The sequence below is a fragment of the Ixodes scapularis genome, unplaced genomic scaffold (genome assembly GCF_016920785.2).
Source record: "Ixodes scapularis isolate PalLabHiFi unplaced genomic scaffold, ASM1692078v2 PGA_scaffold4__175_contigs__length_147842914, whole genome shotgun sequence".
NCBI lineage: Eukaryota > Metazoa > Arthropoda > Arachnida > Ixodida > Ixodidae > Ixodes > Ixodes scapularis.
In genome coordinates, this window is record NW_024609879.1 from 64166442 (window position 1) to 64193490 (window position 27049).

Sequence of the window (27049 nt, forward strand, 5' to 3'; positions counted from 1 at the left end):
ACCTTACCGATAAGGTGAAGGAACAGCTGCGCCATGTCGGCACAGACATGGCCGTGATTCCGGGCGGCCTCACTGGAATGCTGCAGCCGTTGGACGTCAGCGTAAATCAGCCTTTTAAGGTTGAATTCCGAAGGCTCTACACTGAATGGATGGCAAGCGGCAGCTATGAGCAGACGCTGACCGGACGGCTGAAGAGGGCACCGCTTGCGACTGTTCTCTGTTGGATCCCGTCAGCGTGGAGCTCGGTATCGACGGACGTTGTATCCCGAAGCTTTAAGGTCACCAGTATATCCAACAGCTTGGATGGTACTGAAGACGACTGCTTGTGGGAGGACGATGCTGCGCAACAGACCACCTCGGACTCCGAGTCTGAGTACTCGTTGAGCGACGACGATTAAGCACATATGCCGTGTACTGCAATAAATGCTCTTCGTTCGCTATCTGGTACGTTCTTTTTACTTTAAAAATTGCACGTCGCGTGTATGGGCCGCACCCTAAAAATTGGTCCTCATTTCTTGAAAAAAAATTCCGCCCCTACACGCGTGTATACGGTATGCAGTAGTTTTTGAGATACCAAAATTAAAACCAAGATGACCCATTACCCTACCGTCCTTCTTTAAAAATCGGTTGTGTCGAAGTCTGTTGTAGTCAAATGAGAGTGTTTGAACAGGCTTTAAGAGTACATGTAAATATATAATGTAAGTTAGATCAGAAATGGCAGTAAAATGTTCAAGATCAGAATCTTCCTTCAAAGGGACACTGACAGGGTACCATACTTGGGTAGTAATTCAATTACAGTAATTAAATTACTGTAATTTAATTACTTTTCCTAGTAATTTGTAATTGTAATAATTACTTTTGGCTGAAAGGAATTGTAATTGTAATTTAATTACTTTCTAGCATCAGTAATTGCTAAATTTCAGGCACAATTACAATTACTTTTGCAAGATTTTGCGGCGGTGGCGCTTTTCCCCCCTGGCCACGGCGACGAGAGCACAACCGAAGCAATAAAAGAGAGAGTCTCCCAACCTGCTCAAAAAAAGGGAAAAGGGAGGCTGGGATAGAACGGAATGAAGGATTTTGTAGACTGCAAAACGATTTAATGAAGAATTTCAGAAATAATTTGATAAATGAGGGCTTCATTCGCGTCCGTTTTCGTTCCTGTCGTAGTTGAATCTGACTCTTCGTCTCGTTCGCTTCCTGTTGCTCCTGTTTCTAGGGGTCTTTCTTATTTCTCATTCCCACACGGGGGTATGGGGGTCGAAGTCGAGCTGGTTGGCTCCGATCACATCATCCGGTCGAGGCGGGGAGGTTCGAAGTTTTCCTTACGCGTCTTCGCCGCTAGCATATTCGCTTACATATTTCAGTCAAGTTTGGGGACTTTTTTGTTCATGTAATTATTCTCTTTTCTTTATGAGTTTTCACGTCTTTCTCCTCTATCTCGTATGTTGGTACCACTAACAGAGGGTCGTGCTACTCTAATATCGAGGCGAAGAAGCGCAGTTTAGCAACAACAGTTGGAAGTAAGGCAGGGTGAGTCGTGTTAATTAGACCTGCTGCTTCTTTGCTTCTTCGCCTGACATGACGATCCTAAATTTATTATATATCTCAGGAGCTTTTTTTTTTTTTTTTGGTGTTACCGTGCACTGAATTAACCCAGAATCCCTGGCAAGAGAGTTGCTGCTATTGTGACACTAGTTTTGTGGAAGCGACCGCAGTTCGCGTGCTACGGTTACCCACATCCGACATGTTACAAGTCCACAGACAGGGAGAGGCAGCGAATCACCGAGTTTTATGATACCAGTACTGTCGCATATTTGTTTCCTTGTATTATTTTTAAGTTTATTTTTTGTTGGTTTGACTTGGATACCATTTGCACAAGCTCTAAAGAGATTCACCTCGCACCTGTGAATTTTGTCGCCATTTATTTTTATTTTTTGAGAATATAAGAAATCAGAAGTTCATTACTCCAAACTATTAAGTTCTATAATCCATTTAACAAATTTTATAAAAGAAAAGTACAATGCGTGACATTAATACAGCGGCCATATAACTCGTTTACAGTTATATGGCCCAAGGTGGGTAACTCTCAGAAATAAGTAATTGTAAAGTAATTGCATTACTTTTAAAAAGTAATTTGTAATTGCAATGAACTACTTTCGCGTAGTAGTAATTGTAATTGTAGTTAAACTACTTTGGGGGCTAAGTAATTGTAATTGTAATTAAATTACATTTTGAAAGTAATTTACCCATGTATGCAGGGTACTCATGCATGGCAATGTTTTATTAAGGCGAAAGCCTTATATGTCTGATTGTTCAGTCGACCTTCAGAGTCCTTGAGCGAAAGCACGTCGGTGACATGAAAGGTACCAAAACGTTTACGTAACCACTCAGGCGAATTAGAGGCAATGCAGTTAAGAAGGATGACAAAGCAAATGAAGCAGAATCAAAGTGAATTAAGAGGAATTAAAGAGAAGTAAGAGTAATCAATGAGAATTAAAAGGACCATAAAGCGAGTTAAAGAGGAATCAAACTGAATTAAGAGGAATCAAAATGAATTAAGAGGAATTAAAGTGAATTACGAGGAATTAAAGCGAATTAAGTGGATGACTAGGCAAATATAGTGGATGACTAAAGGCCTGTTCACACTGTTGCAACCGAGTACGACCGAGAAAGACGAGGCCTGTTGAAACCTCTTAAAATTTCTTAGGATGAGGGAACACGCTGGCATTCTGGTGCCATCTATACGGTGACCCTGGAAATGCATTTGACAAGAGCGAAGGTTTCGCGGGATTTCTGAGGTCAAATGTGTGTAATACCTATAAGAAAGGCTCATTTATAAAGTTGACAAAAGTTTTTCGAGCCAAGAAAGAAAGGATGATGCGTGAGGGAAATAGAAAATATGCCGGACTGCCAAGTTTACACTGCTACCCAATAGATGACACCAGTGTGTCCTCTAGTTGTAAGAGGTTTCAAGAGACCTAGTTCTAAGAGGTCACAATGAGTGTGAATGGGCCTTAAGTGAATTAAGCACATTGAGAAGGATGACTTGGCACATTGACTCAGCACGTCAAGAAGGATGGCTCAGCGAATTAGGCTGGCTAATTAAAGTGGCTATGTGAAAAAGGAGAATGAGAAACAAAGTAAATCATGTGTCTGTCTTTAATGCATCAGTGCTTGGGCTTTCACCTTCAACTCGTCTTAGGGATAACATAGGAGACCCTGTGAATTTTTGAACATCACGTATGAGAGTCCAGCTACCCAGAACACAATAGACCCTTTCCAGAATTCATTGCCATCTGGTGGCTCAAGTGGCAGTTTATCTTTCACCATACTAATGGCAGCCATGAACCTGTAGTCTGCAGTATTTTATCGGGCACCGTAACTCCGGCAAGTCAACGGCAAACGAGAATGTGCGCTTCACTGCGCAGTTCTTTCTCAATCTCTTTTCAGTGTCGATGTAGAAAAAGATTCAGAAGAAAATGCCAACTCGCATAGGTGCCTTGATAAAGCTCTATACATCAAGGGGCTTTGAAGTCGACTCTGTGCTACTAACATTCACTGGGCCCAAATTGAAGAAATGAATGCTTACACAGTTCTTGGATCCAATTCCTGCTTCACATCATGCCAGTGTCCCGGCTTAGAAGCTTAGGAGCATCTTCAACTTCTATTTTTATCAGTAAACACAAGGCCATCTTTAGTATGCCATTTTTCAGATGATCATAGTGATCAGAGGGGCCAGATTGAATTTCGGAAAGGGTCTATTTGCGGCTCCAAGTTCGTATTCTTTTCGCTCGAAAACTGCCGGTCGAGAATTGTCTGGTGGCGCGTTCACTCTCTTTTCCAAGGCCACTTGCTGTTCAAGCTTATGCGTACCAAATCTACTCTATCTTCGTGGGTCATCTAAGCCACACATTTATTATTAAAAATAGTGAAGAATGGGAACCCCATTTTTTGTGGCTTCCAGAAGGCTGTCAATACGGGGATCAAAAAAACGAGTTGCGCAGATCACGGGAAGTACTTGTACACGTCATTCTCAATATGGCTATGTACCGCGGGATGAACGACGCAATGACGGCGCAGGAGAGACCTACGTTGTGACGGACGTAATCCACTACTTCGGAACTGTGGTTCTTGGTACCGACCAGTCGACCTTGAAGCCCAGGACAGCGAGGGGAAGGGATATAAGTGCAAAACAATTGCACGACAAGCGGTTCACGCAACATCCTCGTTGCCATGGTCGTCTGCTTCAAGCGTCCGAGAAGCGGAGGAACGGAAAGAAAGGGGGTAGGGAGGGATAGCCATGTGACTTCCGGCTAATCTCTTCTCCGAGCCACCGTGCACATGTTTCGGTTATGAGCAGTTGAGTGTTTAGGCTTTATTAAAATTGTATCTGACTCTGTAGCAAAATATTAATGGGGTAGTATCCTGACACCATAACAAAAGGCCTGACAAGAAATATAAAAATTTTTTTTTTTTGGAGGTGTTAGTGTTTTTTTAAGCCTGAATATCATGTCTGGTTAGGACTGGCTGTGCAAGAGTGCATCCGGTCATAGGCATTCACGAGAGCCTTAAAGGGCAACTCCGCTTAATTCCGAAGATTTCGGGATAATGATTGATTTCGAATTAAAAAGCCCTAGTAAAACACACTACGTCGTTTGCTTCGCGAAAAATGGGATATATATTTTTAAATCTGATTTTAAACACGAGTGGAAATCGAACCGAAACTTCGGCTGCGCTCGGCAACATTGGCCCCGGGTCGCCAAGTACATGGCCATCACGTGGTACGAGATGTCACGTGATCCTCGGCCCAACGACGGGCGGGATTGGGGCGGGCGTGTGGCAGGCGCGAGTGTCGTCCGCACCGCACTCTTCGCCACGTTTTGGTGTCTACGGCGTTCGACGACGTCTGCACAACTGCGGCATAAGTGTGCGCGCACGTGGTGTCCGTAGTGTGGACGAAACTCCGAGAGACAATAATCATAATCGGTGAGACGATGACGGCGGTTGTGACGCGGAAGACGGCGGTAACGGCGGGACCACGGCGGGCGGCCGGACGGCCCCCAAGAAACGCGCTGCGCAGGCGCGTTACGCCAATCACATGGACACTGCTGAGCTCCGAGAGGCAACTTGCTGGCGTCATGCGCTACGCTCGCCCGGAGAAGTGAAAACAAGTAAAAGGGGGCCATGTAGATGGCGTTTAGCTCAATGTTGGCTTCGCCCATGCCGTAGTTTTGACTGCGCTGCTGGTTGCACCTGAATTCGCCTGCTCAAGTCAGCCGATTTCGGCAACTTGGCGAGTTGCAAAGTTTGCCGGACCGTTTAAGAAACATTTAGACAGAACTGCGTCGTAAGATTTCACGTGTGGTCTTCCTAGGTGATACTGAAGAGGACTGCATTGTTTTTTCAAAACCAAAAATGAAGCAGAGTTGCCCTTTAAAAACATTTTTTGAGCCACTCCGGTTGTAAGCGGTTGCAAGTGTTAGAACAACCTTTTAGGAGCCAGTCCTAACACAGATTCTGCATTGAACAATGTTTTAAGAGGTTTGGTGTCCCTTAAGAGGTTTGGAGGCCATTGAGCGCTTTCCAACTCGTGCTGGCAAGTGACTCGACTGCTCTTTCGTGACTTGCAGGTCCAATGCCCGCACCGCTCCCACGCACGACTGCAAGCTGGGCCTGGAGCCAGACCCCAGCTTCACCAGCGGGGCGGGGACCCCCTTTGGGAGTCTTGACCGGAGGCTAGACCTAGACCCCACCTCGTCTCCACGTGTGGCCAGAGCGCGCAGGTGCGTGGCGACCTGCCTCGAGGCCAGAGGAAAGTAGAGCCAAAAGGGTCGCGTAACACGTTTATTCATATCTTAACACGTGATCTGCTCTTTTTTTTGTAGCGTGAGCTACACTGGCCGAGGTTGAGCAATTTCGCGTGGCTCCCAAAGAGCTGTGCTGCGCAAGCGCGAGGAGCAGTGACGTCACACGGTGCACAGCTGGCGCGCCAGAAACGCCGCCGCTGTGCGCTTCACCGCTGTTGCGCGCGCCTGGCCGGTCTGCGCATTCCAGAGGAGTGACGTTATAGTTGCGGCAGACGCACTGGCGCCGCCTTGTGCCCGGCTGTGCGCCTCCGTTGCGCAGTAGCCAAGTCTGATGCTACACTGGAGCCGCTTGATAGCGCCTCTCATTTTGTGCATAAGCTCACGCTACGTATATCCTGGCATAGCCGAGCTAAGCCACCGCAATTTTTTTCTCGAGTACATAAACTGGCAGTGTGTTAGAATTGGGGGCACATTACAGCAGCTTAAGTATGGTAAATTATTAGGGCTAGCTGCAATGTCTAACACAGTGCTACTTGCACCTTTAAAGACACGAGTACTGTCGAGACTGGTTATAACGGAGTCGGCGGGAATCAGAGATCTCTTCGCTATATGCGCTTCTTCGTTATATCTTGACACTGTAAACGTAATAGGCAAAAAAAGAATAACGCGGGTCGCCTGGGGCGCACATCTATTGCGCCTGCAGAAAGCGGTCGAGGCTTCCCTGCACGTGCTCTCTGAGCGTGCATTTAATATGCGAGTAGCTCCGGTCGAGGTAGAGATCTTGTCAGGTACGTACAGACTGTTTCAATAGCTGCGATGGCCGCCTCGGAGGACGCTGGCGGTGAAGCGGCATTCTTTAAGTTTGTGCGCGCTTCGTTGAGGACGGCACGCTTCTGTTTCAAAGAAATCGCCTTCCTCTTTCCCGTCGAGGTGTCGGCAACGCAGCGATCGCACGCTTGCCATCGTTGAGTGGCGATGATTCGCTGAATCGGTGCTTGAGCGAAGTCAGACTTTTGCACAGAAAGTGACCACGCCAACCAGCAACACCGACACAAAACACGAAGTAAGCAGAGGTGCCCGCACGACACCATGTTGGCACTCAAAGTTTGCGTTTCGTAAGTGAGCCTAGATTTAAGAGGGGTGTTGTGTACGAGGTGACCGGCGCATCGGCACGAGCAGGGAGCGCGCACCAGCCACGAGCAGAGCGTTCGGACACTGCCATCGTGGAGACATTCCAGTGAACCCGCTGTCACACAGGCTCCATTTTTGATCTATTATATGATGTATTTAACAACTGGCGACGAGTAAGACAACGGACCTTGTACCTCAGTAGACATGACTACTCACGGCTCCATGGAGGAGTTCTCCGGCAAGGGCTGGCCGTCATGGGCAAAGCGGCTACAATATTACTTCGAAGCCAACAGCCTTGGGGACGATGCAAGGAAACGTGCTGTTTTGCTGATGCTGTGTGGCCCGACCACGTTCGAAACAGTGAAAGCACTGGCAGCACCGAAAACGCCAAGTGAGTTTTCTTTCCGCGAAATCGTCGCCATGCTTCAAGCCCATTTCGATCCGCGCCCCTCGGAACTCTTCAGCCGGTGCAGATTTCAACGCAGAGATCAGCTACCGGACGAAACTGTCACTGCATACGTCGCAGCCCTCAAGAAGCTTGCGGCGGACTGCAATTTTGGAATGATTCAACCTGTCGCGACCACCACCGCTACGACTGTCACATCCGGTGTCTCCGGTTCGGATGGATCAGTTGGAACCTTTGGCAGCGGTTCAACACCATCTATAGTCAACATGACTATGCTGCCAATGGACATCATGCTCCGAGACCGTTTCGTCTGCGGACTTCGAGACAACCATCTGCAGCAGCGTCTTTTCGCCGAAAGGGACCTGACGTTTTCTAAGACTTTCGACATAGCCGTGCGAGCGGAAAACGCCAAAAACCATCAGCGTCAAATCAAAGAAGACTTCAAAGAAGTGAACAAAGCAGAAACGTCTCGTCTGCCAGATCGACGGCGTGAAGAGACCCCAGTGACAACAGTAACGCCTTGTTACCGCTGCGAGGAGCCTTACAGTCCAAACTCGTATAAATTAAGAGTTCGACGTGCAGATACTGCAAGAAGGTGGGACATATAGCAAAAGCCTGCTTGAAGAAAAAAAAGTCCGCTGGCAGCAGCACGGTTCACGATGTCAATACAAATCAAACGAGCGATTTGACTGCTCATGAACCAAGCCATGCAAGCTCACTTCATGACCTCAACTCCCTGAACAATCGACGGCAGTCGACAGACAAACTCATGGTGAACCTACGAGTTGAGGATGTTCTTTTTCGTTTCGAGGTGTACTTGGGGGCAGCGTTTTCACTTATCAGTGAAGAAATGTTTCGATCGGCGTGGCCCACACAACCTCCCCAGTTCACGTAAGAGGACATTGCCCTGCGCACCTGGTCAGCTGAAAATCTAGAATCGCTGGGCGCGATCCAGGTTACGGTGCAGTTCAAGAGCTTCAGAGCGCAGTTACCACTCCTGGTGATGAAGCGTCCCGGCTGCAATCTACTCGGACGGAACTGGTTTAAACCTTTTGGTATTGGACTAAGTGGCGTTCATCAAATCGGGCTCGACAATAGCTTGCCGGATGTCATCGGCAAACACGCTCCACTCTTCGATGGTGACCTGAACCAGTTCAAAGGCCTGGCAGTCAGTCTGGAGCTTCAAGAGAAGGCTGTGCCAAAGTTCCTGAGAGCACGAACGGTGCCATTTGCGCTGAAACCAGCAGTTGAAACCGAGTTGCAGCGTCTCACGGACCAGGGCATTCTAGAGCGGACACAACACTCGGAGTGGGCCACACCCGTCGTTTTAGTACGAAAAAAAGACGGTGGAATACGACTTTGCGGAGACTACCGCAGCACCATCAACGCTGTCACACGCAATGCGGCGTATCCTCTACCTACCGTTGTAGAGGTGCTGGCGAAGCTCCGTGGAGGAAAAGTATTTTCAACGTTGGACCTTGCGCAAGCCTATCAGCAACTGAAGGTAACTGAGAGAACAGCTGATATACTCACGATCAATACTATCAAAGGGCTCTATCGGGTTAAACGCCTACCTTTTGGAGTGTCAGCAGCACCAGCCATTTTTCAGCGGTGCATTGAAACAACGTTGGCGGGACTACCTGGAGTCAGTGCCTACCTGGACGATATCATCGTCACCGGCGCCACACCGAAAGAACACGCGCAACGTCTAGACGCCGTCCTGACACGGCTCCGAGAAGTTGGCCTACGTGTTCAGAAGACCAAGTGTCGTTTTGGCGTTGCAGAGGTGACCTACTTGGGACACAGAATCAACGCAGCAGGGGTTCGTGCCACACACGACAAGCTAAAGGCAATCAAGGATTTGCCAGAGCCAACCTCCAAGGCCACTCTCCAGTCATTCCTTGGGATGCTGGCTTTCTACGATCGGTTCATGGAGAACAGGGCAACAGTGGCTTATGACCTATACAAGCTGCTAGAGAAAAATGTACCGTGGAGATGGGAGAAAGAGCACTCCGATGCTTTTAAAAGACTTAAGGAGCTCTTGCTACGCAAAACAACTCTTGTCCATTACGATGAATCAAAGCCGCTTCTTTTGTCATGCGACGCTTCGCCATATGGCATTAGAGCTGTGCTCGCCCAAGTGGACCCAAACGGCGCAGAAGCTCCCGTCGCGTTCGCGTCGAGAACACTTGGTGAAGCTGAAAGTAACTACTCCCAGTTGGACCGAGAAGGGCTGGCTGTGGTGTTTGGAGCGGTCCACTTCCATCAATACATCGCTGGACACGAAGTGGTCATCGCCACTGACCACCAACCTTTACTTGGGGTCCTAGGTTCCCAGAAACCGGTACCCCAGGTTCTGTCTCCCAGAATGCGACGCTGGATTGTCAAGCTCTCAGCTTACGACTACCAGCTGGTCTACAGACCAGGAAAAAAGCACCAAAACGCGGATGCGTTAAGCCGCTTACCTTTGCCTGTGAGCGAGGATAACCATGTCCTCCAGGAGACGTTCTCATGCTTGAGACACCAATGGATACACCGCTCACAGCCGAGCGGATCGCAGAAATGACACAAGCCGATCCAGTACTGTCATGTCTTTTTCAAGCTGTGCAGCAAGGAAACCTCCATCAGCTAAAGGAGGCAACGTTCCAGCCCTTTTTGAAGAAGCACACCGAGCTGTCGACACAGCGAGGATGTTTGATCTGGGGATCAAGGGTGGTTATACCAGAGGCTGCACGTGCTGATGCCATGAAGCTCCTGCACGCAGGACACAAAGGAATTGTAGCCATGAAGATGACAGCCCATAGTCACCTGTGGCGGCCAGCCATCGACAAGGAAATTGAGAAGGCGGTAAAAAGCTGCGCTGCCTGTCAGGAGTCCAGACCGATTCCCAACAAGGCTCCTCTTCCAACGTGGGACCATCCGTCCAAGCCCTGGGACACAATTCATCTGGACTTCGCGGGTCCCTTGGAAGGGCAGATGTTCTTAGTCGTCGTAGACGCCTTTAGAAAGTGGCTGGAAGTGCGCTATATGACAACGGCCACGACCGCAGGAGTTATCAGAGAGCTGAGGGCTCTGTTTGCAACTTTCGGACTACCTCGAAAGATTGTGTCCAACAACGGGGCAGTTTTTGTTTCAAAGGAAATGATGGATTTTTATCATAACAACGGAATACATGCAGTGACGAGCTCACCATATCATCCTGCAACGAATGGCCAAGCCGAGCGGATGGTATATGAACTCAAGCAAGGGCTAGCAAAGGACAAGAAGGGACTTTTGTCGTTGCGAATAGCGAGGCTACTGTACAAACAACACATGACAGTTTCTAACTCGACCGGGAAGACACCCGCTTTTATGATGTTTGGACGAGAACTCGCTACAAACATCAGCCGACAGATGCCCTCTCCAGAGAGTGAAAAGAAACAAGTGGATGAAACATTGCCTGCATCCAGAATTTTCAAGGAGGGACAACATGTGGTTGTCCTCAATTTCAGAGGGACTCCCAAGTGGATACACGGCAGGTTGATAAAAAAAACTGGCCGTCGCTCTTGGCTTGTTCAAACAGCTGGGGGAAATGTCCGGCGACACCTAAACCACATAAGAAAATGCTCGTCTCCATTGACTCCGCCTGCAGCCTGGTCGATTGGTGGTCACGACTGCACACCGGGTCGTCCTACAGAACAGAACATACCGCCTCAAGCAGCCACAACGAACGCAAATTCTGGCAATGTGGGTGTAGCGCCTAGCAGTGCCTACCCGCCGAGAACCAGACGTCCACCCGATCGTTATGGCGACCGGCTCTAAGAAGGGAGGGATGTTGTGTACGAGGTGACCGGCGCATCGGCACGAGCGAGGAGCGCGCACCAGCCACGAGCAGAGCGTTCGGACACTGCCATTGTGGAGACATTCCTGTGAACCTGCTGTCGCACAGGCTCCATTTTGGATCTATTAAATGAAGTATTTAACAAGGGGGCAACTGCTCAATCGGGGTTACGTGGTTTATGGGCTGCACCTACAAAGCGAGCTACGAGGGGGAATCAAAAGCATTCATTATCTGCAAACGTCTCCGCCTCTCTGTCTGTTTTCTTCCTTGCCACGCAACAACCCACGTGCGCCAGTCTTCCCAGAAGGTGCGGATCGGCTTGGCCGGCACGTTGAAATGGAGGGTGTGACCGTTCCGCGATATCGTGGACTTTGCACACAGAATTTAAAATAAATTTTGCGCCGTCAATATTGCTTTAAAAATTGTTTTTGTTTTTCGCATAAAATTAATTTCTTTACATGTATTCCCAACCAAACTTAAACATTTTTTTTTAGTGGTATTTTAAGAGATGTCTTACATCTTCGGTTTGCTTAATTTTTTAAACTAGAAAGTAGCTTGCGCGAGAAAAAAAACGGTTTTCTGTTTTTCATTTTAGAGGTGACACGGACTAATTCTCGCAATTAATTGGCCAAAGTTCGAAAATCATGGCACTGCCCCCACTGAAAGGATTGCTCCTCCCGCGATTCCGGCGCAGGACGGCCATGGTGTCGGCGGAGGAAGAGCACCACGACTACGCAGAGATCTACACCCCGAGCCAAGAGCTGGCCGACTTTGGGGGGTGCCCCAGGCCCGGGGGGAGGCCCCCCACGCCACCCCTGCACCGCTTCCCTTCCTGGGTCAGTGGAGGGGCGCTCTCGACCCACAAATAATTTCGAAGCGGTGATTTCTGCATCGTCCGGAGGAAAACTGCCCGTCTCTTTGGTGCATCCCAAAGGTGTTCTAAATGCGTGGTATTTATACATTCTCTGCGGGGTCGTGGCATCATGACGTCGCAGTGTCATTCAAAGGCCTGGTGTCACATGACCATCAGAAAAGCGGGTTGTCGTGTGACCTTACGTCTCGTGACGTTGCGGTGTCGCGTGACGACGGTCACACTGACGACGTCGCACAAGCACCGTGAGATCATTCCTGGTTTCACGGGAGGACGTCATTGGAAACCTTTTAAAACGCTCGTAATGTCACGCTAACGCTACGACGACATCAGCTTGACATCACCATTGAGGCTACATGTCACGCACATGAATTCTGCTAAGAGCCAGCCCTGTAAATGCTATGCCCTTAAAATGCCAACGAATTTCTATTTCATGGCCTAGCCAGTTGAACCGGTTTTTAAAAAGACACGCCTTTGCCCAAGATATCCTCAAGAGCAGAATTTCCTTGAAGCTCCTGCTCAGGGCAAAAAGTTTGCTCAAATATGTGTACATAGTGGAACCCTTCGAAAGAGCTTCAGGCACGATTAAGAAAAGAAGACAACAACAAAATTGAACTATGTACGCGGTAATTGAGCAGATGTCACAAAGAAATTTAATTGAATCTTAGTCCTTCGGAAAAAGTCTGGATCAGAATGTGCAGCATGTTTTGAGCTCTTCCCACCATTGGGGCAACAACGTTTTTGCGGCAGCACGAGTACGAAGATACCACGAAAATATACACCCATGCTAATCAAAGGAGCTCTGCTAGCTCGGGAAATAAGGTATCCAGTTACAGTAGACTCTCATTAGTTCAAACTCCAGGACGCCACAAATTTTGTTTGAATTATCGGAAGTTTGAATTATATCGCAAATTCATCAAAATATATTGCAAGATGAATGATCTGCAATATGGATGGCTACACATGCAAACCAGATTGTTGATGATTTCTTTTACACATGCCTACTAATGCCACACATGAAACATTGGAGAGATGTATGACGTAAGTTTATTCATCCGTGAAAAATGTTGTTTATTGTGGACTGTTTACGCAGCACGTGGCACCTTAAAACAAAGTTAAGTTTGTTCATCCTGCAAAAATGTTTTGTTTTGTTGACTACCATAAGATCCCGTAAGGGCGCCCTCCCCCCGAGAGATCGCCCATCTCATTTTTGTGGCTAAATATCTGTAACATCAAAATTCCGAAACATCGCCCACCCCCCGATTCCCATTGGACGTCAGGCGATGTCTGCAGGAATCGCGCATCAACGGCACGCGCGATCGGCGGTACTGGTATATCCGAGAAGCGAGTTCATAGCGGGTTTCCGCGTTTTTGTCTGCGATCTGCGCGCGATATCACTTCGCGTAACACGCTAGTTTCCGCTTGTATATTGCATCGTGAAATGCGAATCTGCTGCATTCACGATTTGCGGTATCCGTTCCCAAGTTCGTAGCAGATTCCCGTGTTTTGGTCCGCGATCTGTACGCGCAGTATCGATTTTTAGCTGTAAGTAACATGCGCGAGTTGTTCCCGCGTGCATATTGCGCAGTGAAATGCGATTCTGTTGCGTCCGCAATCTGCGGTATTTATTTCTGTGACATGCGACTCTCTAGCGTATTTCCGTGTTTTTGTCCATGATCTGCGCGAGCGATATTGGTTTCCGTGACAGGCAATATTGTAGCGGGTTCCCGCGTCTTTATTTAACTTTGAAACTTGAATCTCCTGCGTCTGCGCAAGTGGCTATGGAAACGGCTGCACGGCGCCCGTTTTTGTCGCTCATCTGTCCCCTGCTTTAGCCTCATTGAGCGTGCTTCTTACCGAGCACCGGTGCGGTGTGGAGAAGCAGCACCCGCGGAAGCGCGTCCAACGGGGCAGCGAGAACAAGAAGTATAAATTATACGAAAACGCCGTTTGAATGAAGCGACTCTGTCTAAGTACATTAAAAACGTAGTGGGACAACCCAAATCTTGAAATTTGTTAGAATTAACCGGAAGCACAAACTATCCGAGTTTGAATTATGAAGAGCCTACCTAACCGAGCGAGTGGTCAGAGGTTTGATCTTCACCGAGGGAAAGTCTTTAGTAAAAGACAGCTGGCTGTGGTATCATATTTACGTTACAATATTTTGCGATGCTCCAAGCTTGGAAACTGCTCCCAAAACACATTTTGTGTTAAAACTGCTCGTATAACAAACACACAGAGAGGAACCATCACATTTCGAGCAAGTAGCCAACGTAATGTTTTTGGGCACTAATGGTAGTTTGAACTTTGGCCGCATCAAAAGCGTACATCTGACAGAAGTTCAAGGAACATCCGGTGATCAGGCGAATCCGGCACATTGCTTGATGGGGCCTGTTTTCAAATCTGCAGTTGCGGTTTTATGTTTTTGTGGTGTTTCTATTATAACACTTTTGAGTCATGGTAACTTGGCCCCTGATTCTGCGCTGCCTTTTTTTCCCTCAGGAATCTCGTATTTACGAAGTGGCTGTCAACGGTATCACGCAGTCACTCAACCCCCTGCCATCAGGTGAGTGTCTGGGGACATTTTTATCTAGTGAGCAGACCTCTCTAAGGGGCGTTCGAAAGGAAGCTTTGGCGAAGGCACAGTGGCAACTGTGCCGCATGGCCTGTAATTGCCGGTTACTGTTGCTGATTGCTTTTTCGATCTAGACAAGGATCCAATCATCTGAGTACTAGCCTGGAAAAATGATTTTTGTTGGAATTTTAAATTTTCTCGCAAATTCTGCCCAGTGTGTTGTCAATTTCCTCTTTGTTTGATAGAAATATTAAATTCTTGCGTCTCTGCCTTGTGTCGTCCACTTTGCCTTTGTTTGGTAATTGCTGTTTTTTTTTTCACAATTGTCATTTCGCCATATTTGCTGCCTCTATTGGTGACTGGTTGGAGACGTAGTTAAAGTCGTTTAGTACCACCCGGAGACAACACTCAACCAACCAGGACCACTTCGCTAGTAGTAGACCTGTCGGAAGGAAGCTGTCGCATTCATAGAACACGGTGGACGCGGTCGTGGTCATTGTGGTGACGAACGGCGCCCATGGTGGTTGTCAAGATACCAAAATATGGGACGCCTTAGTCCAGGTTCCTTATTGCATAGGTCGTGGCGTCGAGGCTACAGGTCAAAATCAAAATGATGGTGACCCGGTTCACGGTGACGTTCTCGTGGGTGCAGACAGTACAGACTGTGCGAACCAAGTTTGAAAAATAGAGCACCAAGTTGAGTGGTGTCGAAAATTTCAATCCCCGTTATGCATGTTAGCTCTAGGGGTGAGTGACGTCGAAATGATAAGAGCCCGTGTGAAAGTTTGGTGTCCGTGTAATCGGTCGCCAACCTTGTCTAAGTTGGGGTGTTCATTTTGAGAAGAAAAAGTTTAAAAAGAAACCCCTTGACTTCTTTTTTTTTTACATGGATAGCTGTTAGGGGCTTTTCCCACTGCTGGAAATGACGTTCGTTCGAGCATGGTGCGACCGAAGTGAAAGACTTGGAGGAAGGCGCAGCAACTACTATTCGATTAGAAAATATTCGGCCTGACCACTATTGGTCTAGAGCTCAAAAACCGCTTATTTCTACACACCTATGAACATGTCCTATCCAAGCAATTAAAGGGCAACTCCGCTCAATTTCGAAGATTTCGGGATAATGATTGATTTCTAATTAAAAAGCCCTAGTAAAACACACTACGTCGTTTGTTTTGCGAAAAATGGGATATATATTTTTAAATCTAATTTTAAACACGATCGGAAATCGAAACCGAAACTTCGGCTCCGCCCGGCAACATTGGCCTCGGGTCGCCAAGTGCATGGCCATCATGTGGTACGAGATGTCACGTGATCCTCGGCCCAACGACGGGCGGGATTGGGGCGGGCGTGTGGCAGGCGCGAGTGTCGTCTGCACCGCACTCTTCACCACGTTTTGGTGTCTACGGCATTCGACGACGTCTGCACAACTGCGGCATAAGTCTGCGCACGTGCTGTCCGTAGTGTGGACGAAACTCCGAGAGACGATAATCACAATCGGTGAGACGACGACGGCGGTTGTGACGTGGAAGACGGCGGTAACGACGGGACCACGGCGGGCGGCCGGACGGCTCCCAAGAAACGCGCTGCTCAGGCGAGTTACACCAATCACGTGGACACCGCTGAGTGCCGAGAGGCAACGTTGCTGACGTCATGCGCTACGCTCACCCGGAGAAGTGAAAACAAGCAAAAGGGGGCCATGATAATGACGTTTAGCTCAATGTTGGCTCCGCCCATGACGTAGCCTTGACTGCACTGTTGGTTGCGCCTGAATTCGCCTGCTCAAGTCAGCCGATTTTGGCAACTTGGCGAGTTGCAAAGTTTGCCGGACCGTTTAAGAAACATTTAGACAGAACTGCGTCGTAACATTTCACGTGTGGTCTTCCTAGGCGATACTGAAAAGGTCTGCATTGTTTTTTCAAAACCAAAAATGAAGCGGAGTTGCCCTTTAAGGAGGCAAATTTTCTAGGAGTTTCTTCAAACCCCAAACATTTCTGAACTTTCTCCTGAAACTTTCCGAGTGTCTGCTCACTTGTGTGCACTTTTCCCGCTTACAGTCGTGTCGAGCATCAACGGATTGTCGTCTGCGGCAGACAGCAGGATGAACAGTGCCTTCTCCGAGCTCAGCGTTCCGGTGTATGCGGCCGTCAAAGGCGTGAGACCCCATCTGTTGCCCCTCTTTCTTTGGGGCTTCATGTCGCACCCACAGCTCACCTCGTTTAAAATGTACTACCCTATTTATTTGCATAATGAATGCACTCGCATAATGAACACATCCCCCACAACGGGTACCAATATTTGAACTTTTTTTCCTCGCATAATGAACGCACCTCCAATTTTCGGCTCCGCAAGTCTCGAATCGCGTCCAATTTAGCTAGCCACCAAGCCAATTTTCTTTTGCCGCCAAGCGGTCGGGCCATGTCAAGCCGAGCCAAGCCGTTCTCTTAATGGCTGCAAGTTCATAGTTGTGGTAGCTGTAGAAGTGATCAACCGTGAAACCAAGCGGCGCGCACACTTGACGAAGCTTGGGTCTAGGAATTGTTCAGCCCCGGACATTTTTCGCTTATCGTATGCATTGATGTCAACAAACACACTGTTGTCTGTGGTCCGCTTTCGGATAATGAAATCATTAAAGTGGTTAGGCCTAAAAATGGTTGCGTTGCTCTCCGTGCTGAGTGAGCTTTGTAGGGCGATTTTTCTTCGGCAAAAGGCACGCCGAAAGCGCCCTAAAAAGCCGCAATTTATAAAGCATGGTTACTGTGGCGCGCCTCCCACCAGCCGTGGGTGTGCCTCCATCAGTGGAGACGTGCCACAGTACCTTGCCGTGTCATATTGGCACCTAATATGGCATTTCCACGAAGTGTGTAAATGCAAAAATTTTGCCCCGCGTAGCCCCCCTGAATATGTGTCAGTTTTTCGAGCAAAAGAGTGTTCATTATGCGAGTGGATAAAATATCTTGCAGTAATTCTTTTCTTTTTTTTTTTAAAGGGCTAGTAAAAGATAGAGTCAATATTCAGGGTGTTCCTCAATTATCAACTGGCTTGCAACCTGTCCAGATCGAGAAGCATCTGATGGAAATATTGACGGCGAAAAGTTGTTGCCTTCCTTCCGTTCGGTTTCATTCAGGCGCGTCTGCTTCCGTAACGTTCCGGCGGTCTTCGGACCGTGAAACGGCGGTAGTTTACGGAGCCCGTCCGTCGAGCGACGAGCTCCTGTCTTCTGAATTCTATTCCGAGAAGCGTTGAAAAGTCAAAGTTGGAAATGCGGGTGCTCCATTGCCACCGTCGCGAAGCCTGCCGCCACGCGAAACGACCGTCTTGCGCACATCCTGCGCACGGAGTGCCTAATTGGGGAACCATAAATGGCTTCAGCGAGATGAAGTAGGGTGTGATTGCAATGTTTACAGTTCCCCGAGGACGTAACAAATAGCGGCGCAAATAGAGGCGGTTTCGCATTTAGATGGGAACCTCCAAATCTATTGTTGTCACCGTATGTGCACAATGGGGATCGCACACTTTAAAATGACCGCCTAAAGTGGCAGTGCAACGATTCTTGTACTCTGTGTAAATACCGCTTAGAAGGAATGCCTGACGTTAGTAACCTATAAAACACGCATTAGCTTTTCTCCTCGAGCAGCAATAGTTGCAAAAACAATTTAAAGAAAGAACGAGCGGCGTTTTTTTTCCTGGACTAGCCGCCAGAACAGGCGGTCGTGTGATCTGGAGCTGATTATATGCTGTCAGCGTTTATTGTAACGACTTGCCGGGGTTGCCAAGGTGCAGGCGATGCACCGAGTTCCAGACATTGCTAGGGTTCGGCTATTGTCGTCATTTAAGCCATTGGGCACGAGCCACTACCCAAATGCTCATCGAGCTGTTGACTACCGCGAGCCCAAATCGAGTGCTGACGCGATGTTCGGATCCGATTCTACGAGCCGCTTTCAAATATCCTTACAGGGGGAGTAAGCTGACACTGCGACGTCCAAACTACGTCTTCAAATTTTGTGAAGGAGAGATTGCAAGAAAAGGCTCTCTTTTACTTTTTAAGTTACACCGCAACAAAGATGTTTCTTGGTCAATGGTGTTGCATGCGAGTACGCTCGGGTCGCACTAGTGCCAATAAGCTCGTGTAAAGTAAAAAAAAAAAAAAAAAAATTCCAACCGAATGTCGTTGCACCATCCCTTCAAACGCAAAACTGTGCTCACTGCGGGGGGGTGTTACTAGGTATTTGTTATGTCTTTGGCAGACTCTAAACCTTATTATGGCGCGATGTTTTGCTTTGCTGGGGCTATTTATAGCCTTCAAATTAGACGCTCCACGCACGTGACTCTCACTTGGCATACGAGTGGAGCGCTGGCTCTTCCGATTCAGGCTTCCGACGCTTCTGCAAATTAATGAGAGCTCGTGACCCAACGGAGAGGCTTCGTAAAGTACCTACGGTTAGAGAATCTGACGCCGCAGGAATGTGGCAGAAGCGGATGCACCAAAATGAAACCAAATGGAAGAAAGGTGACATCTTTTTGCCTTCACTAATTTTATTTGATGTTTCTAAACCTAAACAGCTTGCAAGCACTGTACGTGCTCCCGGTAGACGAGAAAAAAACCTGCGCATTGACCCTTTCTTTATACTGTTGCTTTGGAAACAAAACCCGACCGCTAATGTTTGTTTCCAAAGCGATTTTTGAAACTTTTTAGTGACACGACGGCAGCCGATGAAGCCTACGAGTGAATGGTGTCGGCTATCAGGAATGGGCCCCATTTCTTTACTGGAAATTAAATTGCTCGAAACTTTTGGATTGGATAGCGGCGTGTTTGGGAACTTTGATATCTAGTCCAGATCGTGTGGGCAAAGGCAGAGCATTTGATGATGTACTATTGCGAACAGTACGAGCGGGAAAGCCAGCGCAGGCGGTCTTCGATACACGCTGTGCTACCTCAAAGCCGATAAAACGGCATGGTGGAGAGAAGGGGGACTTCATGGGTGGGCACGCTGAAGTGCACACACTTTTACAGTCCCTCTCTACTCCACAGTTTTTTCAGCCCCAAGATAGCTCAGCGTGTATCAAAGGCGACGCGCTCCAGTGTTCCTGCTCATACTGTTCGCTATAGTACAGTTGACTTTCGCGGCAAAGCAAACAGCGTACCATAATATTCCGAGAGAAAGCCCACCTAAAATCGAGAGCGAATCGGATGAAAACAAGAAGTGGGCTAACTTTCTGTGTACATTCGAGAAAAGTAAGAAAAAAAAAAGTGAAAGCCGTTTACAACTCCCTGTAACACCGAATTAGAGTGCGGCTCTTGAGGAGGAGGAGGGAAGGGTACTGGGGGGGTGAAGTGACCTTGGGGGTCATGTGACGATGCCGATGATGTCATCAGTGACGTCACTGATGACGTCATCAGTGACGACAATGCGGACTCCGATGACGTCATCAGCGATGATGACGATGACGACGCGGATGTCGGTGACGTCATCAGTGACGTCACTGATGACGTCGTCTGTGATGATGACGATGACGATGCGGATGCCGGTGACGTCATCAGTGACGTCACTGATGACGTCATCAGTGATGATGACGATGCGGATGCCGGTGAGGTCATCGGTGATGTCACTGATGACGTCATCAGTGATGATGACGATGACGATGCGGATGCTGGTGACGTCATCAGTGATGATGACGTCATCGGGGTGGTCCTCGGGGGGGTGTCAACTGACTTCGGGGGGGGGGGAGGGGGGGGGTAACGTGACTTGGGGAGTCACGTGACTTTGGGTGTCATGTGACCTTGTGGGCCACATGACCCTAGGGGAGGGGTCACGTGACCTCTGCGGGTCACATGACCTTGGGGGTCACGTGACCTTGCGGTGATCTTGGGGGTCATGCGACCTTGGGATGACCTTGGGGGTCATGTGACCTTGGGGTGACCTTGGTTACGCCGGCGCCGACGGCGACGGCGACGCCGCTCAAGCCAGGAACGGGCCCCTAAGAGCTGCTCTCTAAAACTATATTTTTTGACCTTGTTTTCCTGCCAAACTTGTTATCGCTGCGAGGGACAATGAAGCAAAGATGATCATACTTTCCAGGCAGCCATGTTCGCTTATATCCCGCCATAGCTAACTAGCTGCATTTACTCAGAGTTCATTATTGATACAAACACTACGATTAGTAATACAAGCGGGCTATCTTCCGTTCTTAAAAAAAAAAAAATAGCAAATTAAGCCAAAAATGGGGTTGGGTTATCTTTCGGGGGTGGAGCATCCCTAGGAATATTACGGTAAATTTGTTTCGTGAATACTTGGTACAATGACACAGCTCAAACTCTATCTGAGAGGTGAAGTACATAGGGCAGGCTTATTGATAGGCTTTCCGGCCCACGGGAACTGTGCGGTCTCCCCCAGCGTGCGTCCCAGATCCGGTCGGTGCCCTTCACGGGTGACTCGTCGGACTCTTCGGACAACGAGGACAACACGCGGGCTACGACCAGCGGGGCGGACACGGAGTCGAGCCTGTCGGCGGGCAGCCCCACGGGAGGGTGCCCCCCGCCGGCCGTGCCGGGCTCCAGGGGTCCCCTGCCCTCCCCCACCAAGTCAGTTCACAGGGGTGAGTCCCCGCCGGCGGCGTGCTTTGCCGGAGCCGTGGCGATTTCAAGACTAGGGCGAGAGCATGGGCAGGCCAGTTTGAGATGGACGTCTCAAACCGGAATGTCGCGTCATCTTTCTTGTCTCAGTGTTGTTATTTGTGATCTTTCGCCACATAGTTTAATCATGACACAAATCTTTGGGCGAGAATTTGGTTTGAAATTTTGTTTTGCCACCTCTTAGCGCTTCCTAGCCCGAATCTTGGATGTAGGGTTAATAATGTGAAGTCCAGAGCATGCAGCCGTCAATCGTATGAAGGTAATTGCAGTCGGAATCTCCATGTGCAGTCGGAATCTATACTTGGAGCGAGGAGTCTCCTCAGTGTGCACCGAATGGCATCAAAGCAGACTTTACATACTATTAAAACTGTCGCTCGCGGGCTTTGTGTTGGGTTTTTGCTGGGCCCGACAATGGCGGGCGTAGCGGGGTGGAGAGGAAGAGCAAAAGATGCGGCTGCAGGACGAGAGTGCCGGGCTCAGCAGCAACAGGAGGTCAGTTGCCATTAGACGGCGGCCAACTGGGGCCAGTACAGAGACAATCCATTTGGTGCAGTGTGTACGTAATGTGTACGATCGACCGGTTTTGGGCGGCCGTGAGCAAAGGTGTTCTAAAGGAGAACGCCTTTGGGATATGCCAAAGAGACAGCTGATTTTTTGTCGGGCAGTGTAAGGCCCCAAGAGCTCGACAAAGCCAAGGTATAACTGGACCTGATATACTTTGGCCAGAACCTGAATATCTTGAACCTAAACTGCCAAACAAGAACTCAGAGTTAAGCTTCCTCGGCCAGTCGTTCGGTCTTCACCTCGCTTCTTTGGACCTCAGCTTTTGAGTAAATGCCTGAATTAGGCTTCACTGCTGGTTGTTTGGTTGTCACCGGGCGTTCTTGGCTCGTGTATATGTTGGCACTTCCATGTGCCAAGGTTGACAAAAACGGGGCAGGTGCTGAGTTGCAGACATACTGTGAAATCCGGTAAGGGCACCCGCCCGAAATGAAGATGTAAATGGTGAAAAAAATGAGGTGGACTATCTTTGAAGATGAGACATGAAAATTTCATAAAATATTAATGATAAGCACAAGGGGCACTCCCTACAAACCTGTTGACACGGGAACTGATACTGCAGATTGTGGACACGGCAAATTAGCGTTTCACAATGTGACCAACACGCGGGAATTCGCTATGAACTTGCGCATCACGGGAAAAGATGCCACAGACTGTGGATGCGGCAGATCCGTGTTTCATGGCACCATAAACACACGGAAGCCGGCCAAACTTGCGGGCCATGAGAACCGACATCGCGCGCGCAGATTGCGGATAAAAAACGCGGGAACCTGTTGCGAACCCGCTTGTCACACGTACCGGTACCGCAGATCTTGCGCTTGATGGCATTCCCGTCGGACGTCGTGCGATGTACAATAGGAACTGGGGGTGGACGATGTTTCGGAATTCCTATGTTACGGATGTTTATCCAGAAAAATGGGATGGGCTATCTTTTGGGTGAGGCTGCCCTTACTGGATTTTATGGTAGTTGGGGTTTAGCTGTTCCCTTCATTTCCAGCGACCAAACACCAGCCACTACACGAATACATGTTGAGGCAGTGATTGTCACGAGCCAAAATTAAATGCTCACGCAGTCAGTGCTCGTATTTACTGTATGAGCTGCACTAGACTGTGAGGTAATTTTCACGACCCCAAAGAAACTGCGGTGTCCGTGAGTAACTGCGGTGTCCGTGAGTCAAGTCTGTTCTTTGCTTTCGCAAAGAACAGACTTGAAAGAAAAAGCCTGCTTTTGTGCTTGAAATTAAGCTGCCACAAAGAAGCTTCCTGCTAAATTGACCCGTTGCTAAAGATACAGCGCCGCGATGGCAGGAGATTTTGGGAACCCTCGGTACAGATCATGCGCTTTCTCATTACGTCTCCGCGACTGCGCGCGAGTTGTGGCAGCCATCCGCCGGAACGTTGTACGTCTGTGGGTATCCGTTATGAACCCAAACCAAAACGATACCTGTGGCAGCGTAAACGCATTGCGACAGTTGAAGCAATTCAGTTTATTTGAGTAGGTAATGCATCGTAACTTACCTTCACGTCGTGCAGTGTCACCGAGTCTATTTATTTTGCACCGCAACCGCGGTGGGGTTCGACTAGGTTCGACAAAGCATTGGTGTAGCAGACGACGGTGCCACTACAAAAGAGAGGGACGAGAAAGAGGTAGCTTCACAAGCTATCCGATGTGATACCCTTTGCCCCATTTCCGTGCACTTGTCCAACTCGGCCGCTCGACCGTTGTTGCCTCGGTAACCTGCGCCTGCTCGCGCACGTCACGTGGTAGCGGCAGGAAAGACGATGGGAGGAGTCTACCGAAAACTCCGTAATTTGTCGTGCGGTGCGCGCGGTGTTTTGGTATTTTTGTAAAGGGTCTATTGCTTTCTGCATTGAAGCCTACTTGGGCCACGGCATCACCAGTTAGGCCGTCTAAAGTGAGAAGCGTTCCAACCCAATATTGTTGTGCATCGCCCGCAGAGACGTCGGTGGAGTCGGTGCTGTCGGACGACTACGCCATTCCCCCGGACGCGGTGTCCACGGACACCCTCAGCCTGGACTCGGTGGACCCGTTTCCCCCGCCACGGCCGGTGCGGCTCTCGGAGATCACCAGCCCCAGAAAGGTGCCTGCATACACGCGGTTCCTACGGGGGGTCGTGAAAGTGTGGTGCCTCAAACGCTTCTCCGGCCGGTGTGTTTGCGGGGTCCTCAGATGCGATCCCCCGACTCGCTCCCGACGACGTCACACTCGTGTCGTGCCGCTGCCTGCTGCGATCCTGGCGGTTGGAAGGCAGATGAGGCGGATGTAACGGGTGCCTGTTCCGCTGTAGGTCGTTCTCCAGCTTGACGTTTCCTGGAAGCTTTGGCAGGCAGGAGCGGGGACGACGCGACGACAACGACACTTGCGTTCGCTCCTACAATTTTCATGGCCTCTGCGGTACTGGGCTTGTACTGGGCGAGTGCAGTGATGGAAGTGCTGCGCCATTTACTTGAAATTGCGCCATCATGGAAAGTATGCTACATCTTGCGCCAAAATGCTACTTTTGCTCAGAATTTGGCCACACCTGCTCCGAGACGTGCTTCGGCAAAGCAAAAAATAACAATATGTCATTATTGGTTGCCCTTAATGTTCGAAGAAGTAGGAGGAAAGAACAAAGTGGTACAAATATATGTATTTCACAGCGTCTCTACACACCGTAGAGTTTGTTTTATGTTAGGACAGAACACAGTCAAAGGCTCGAACATGTGCAACCTCGAAGGCGCATATTTAAAGTGCAAGTTAGAAACATTCGCGGCGCTCCACTTTGTCGATGAAAGAACACGTGTGCAGGAAGATGGACGAATGCCACGATGTCGCGCTTTGATGCTGTTTGGTTAATTCCATTGGCTCGCATCCTCGGGCTGTGCTTTGAATTATTGTGAAATGAAGCATACAAATTGCTCGTCTACCGTGCTTGCCGGTTGATGGGCTGGCGGGTTGATTGCCAATTAGGTCCCAGTTAAAATTTCCGTAAGATGTGGGCGACGTCAGGAGCTAAAATTTACGAGAAAAGACTGCATAAGATGGTAGGATGGCGGCTGCATGTGATAAGACAGAACCAGGGTCTTGACCCCTGATGAGAACGATCATGTCTGCCGCACGCCTCGGTGCCACCTCTCAGCAAGTCTCACCAGCGTGTGCGCGTCGGGCTTCACCGCTTTGCACCCAAGTGCTAGGAGCAGTAGCTGACACGGGGGAGCGCCTGGGTCAGCACGATGGGCTCGGAAATTATGCTCAGCACTATTGCAGGTCTACCTACTTTGGTCTTGATTCTAGGTTAATCACTCGTTAAAAAAAGAAGAAAAAAAAAAAAAGAAGAAAAAAAGAAAAAAGAAGAAATATGCATTAAGAAAGAAAGAAAAAAAAAATCTGGATTTATGTTTGAGTCAAGGTTGTTACCGTGCAGCCGTCAATAGAAACAGCATTGATATTTGACTTCAGCCTGGTTTCAAAGCTGCTAAGAAAACAGTGCCACTTTTAAAGCACAAGCGTAGCTTTTCATCATATTTGTGGGGGATCTTTTTTATTTTTTAGCTTATATTATTAGGGCCTTGACTATGGTAGGTTCACAGAACTTGGGCTATGCGTTAAATTTTTATTGATTGACGTGTGACGGATTTTCTGGTTCTTGGTGGCATTTTAAAAAACATGTTTACGGAATAAATAAACTAACGAGTGTAAAATGGGGAGGGGAGAAGGGTTGGTATTCCAACTGAAGGGTTGCGCTATGCTTTATTATTCGACAATTGTTTTAGTAACCATCGTAAGTGGAATCTACTAAGACCAAAGCCTTATTTCTAAAAAGAAAGCTCTTGTGTTCTTTTGGCGTCCTATCTACTCTTATTACCAAAACTAGTAAATAATATGCACCAGTAGCCAAGAGAAACCGTCAATTATAATCATAGATGCACTATTTAGAGATGCAATCACTTTTTTTTATTTTCAAGTGATCTGATAACCGTTGTTGGCGTCCACTCCAGACATGTCAGTGGGTGCTCCAAACCAATATTTTGCCCGCTACTGAACGTGCTACAAAAGGTCAAATGCTGCTTCCATCACTGCGAGTGTCATTTCACCGAAAACACAACCGCCAAATATGATCGAAGTCGTGGTAATTGAAGGCATGCACACAATATTAAAAATAGAAAAGAGATATGATACTCATTTTTTGTGGCTTCTAAAAAGCTGCAAATACGTTGATTGGAAACAAAGATGTTGCACAGCCACGTGACTTCCGCCAACTCCCTCCTCCTCTATATTTCTTCTTCCTCCCCAGTCCAGTTTTGGTTTTGAGCAGTTGCATTTTTTGTCTTTATTAAAAATAGACGTTATGCAGTAGCAAAATATTGATTGGGTAGTCTTCTGACCTCATAATAAAGTGCCTGGCAAACAATTAAAAAATAAATCTTGGGGATTGTCAGTGTCCTTTTAAGGTCTACAGAAACGCATCTCCCGTTGTTCCGCAGTCTCCTCGGCACGTTGCCATCGCTGCGCCTTGGCACGCTTTCGCTTGAGACATTCCTTGTCTGACAAGCGTTGCGCCTCACCAACTCGATTACAACATCTGAAAAAGCTCCTCTCCCACAGAGAAGAAGTACTTTCAGACCACACAATCTCTCCACAGCAGCCAGTGCTGGCTTCATTAGTTACAAACCAAAAGACAGACAGAAAACTGCAGAAGGTTTGCTCAAAAATAGTATCTCATTCGGAAGTCGTTGCTCGTTCCGGTGATCGTTGCCGGTAAGCATGCCGGCCGGTGCTGCGTCCGCTTGTCTCTTTGAACAAGAGGGGGCAATCCTCTGTGCAAGCGTCGCAGTGCTTCCTTCTGCCATAGGAGTCCCTGGAGAAGAGCGGCTACCTCACCAAGCTCGGGGGAAAGCTGAAGACCTGGAAGAGGCGCTGGTTCGTGCTCAAGAACGGTGCTCTTCGCTACTACAAGTCTCAGGTGAGCTTCCCGTTTGAACATAGAATACGTCACTGGTAGGGTTCCCTCTTTTTGGGGTTTATTTCTTTTCGAATAGAGGGGGTGTTTTCTTTGGGGGGGAGGGGGGGAAGAGGGAAGTTTGTTTCTACAAATTTGGTTTTTAGGGTCGGACACTAAATCAGTGTTTTCTGGAAGACACGGGCCCCGCCTCTTTATAAGAGAAGAAAACGAGATCAGGGGCATGGTTTGCGAAGAAAGCAGCAGCCTCGCAGACTGTGGGCTGTATTCTGCGTCGCCATGG

The 27049-nt window shown here is 48.5% G+C and overlaps 1 protein-coding gene across 1 annotated transcript in view; it reads left to right on the forward strand.

Annotated features, from left to right (window-relative positions):
- LOC8024071 (uncharacterized protein CG43867) overlaps window positions 1-27049 on the forward strand; it is a 115894-nt gene that overhangs the window by 22128 nt on the left and 66717 nt on the right. The window contains exons 5-11 of the mRNA XM_029974480.4: window positions 5634-5786; window positions 11862-12003; window positions 14541-14604; window positions 16668-16765; window positions 21006-21207; window positions 23765-23907; window positions 26659-26769. Coding sequence (XP_029830340.2) covers window positions 5634-5786; window positions 11862-12003; window positions 14541-14604; window positions 16668-16765; window positions 21006-21207; window positions 23765-23907; window positions 26659-26769 — 913 coding nt within the window. The remainder of the gene's footprint in view (window positions 1-5633; window positions 5787-11861; window positions 12004-14540; window positions 14605-16667; window positions 16766-21005; window positions 21208-23764; window positions 23908-26658; window positions 26770-27049) is intronic.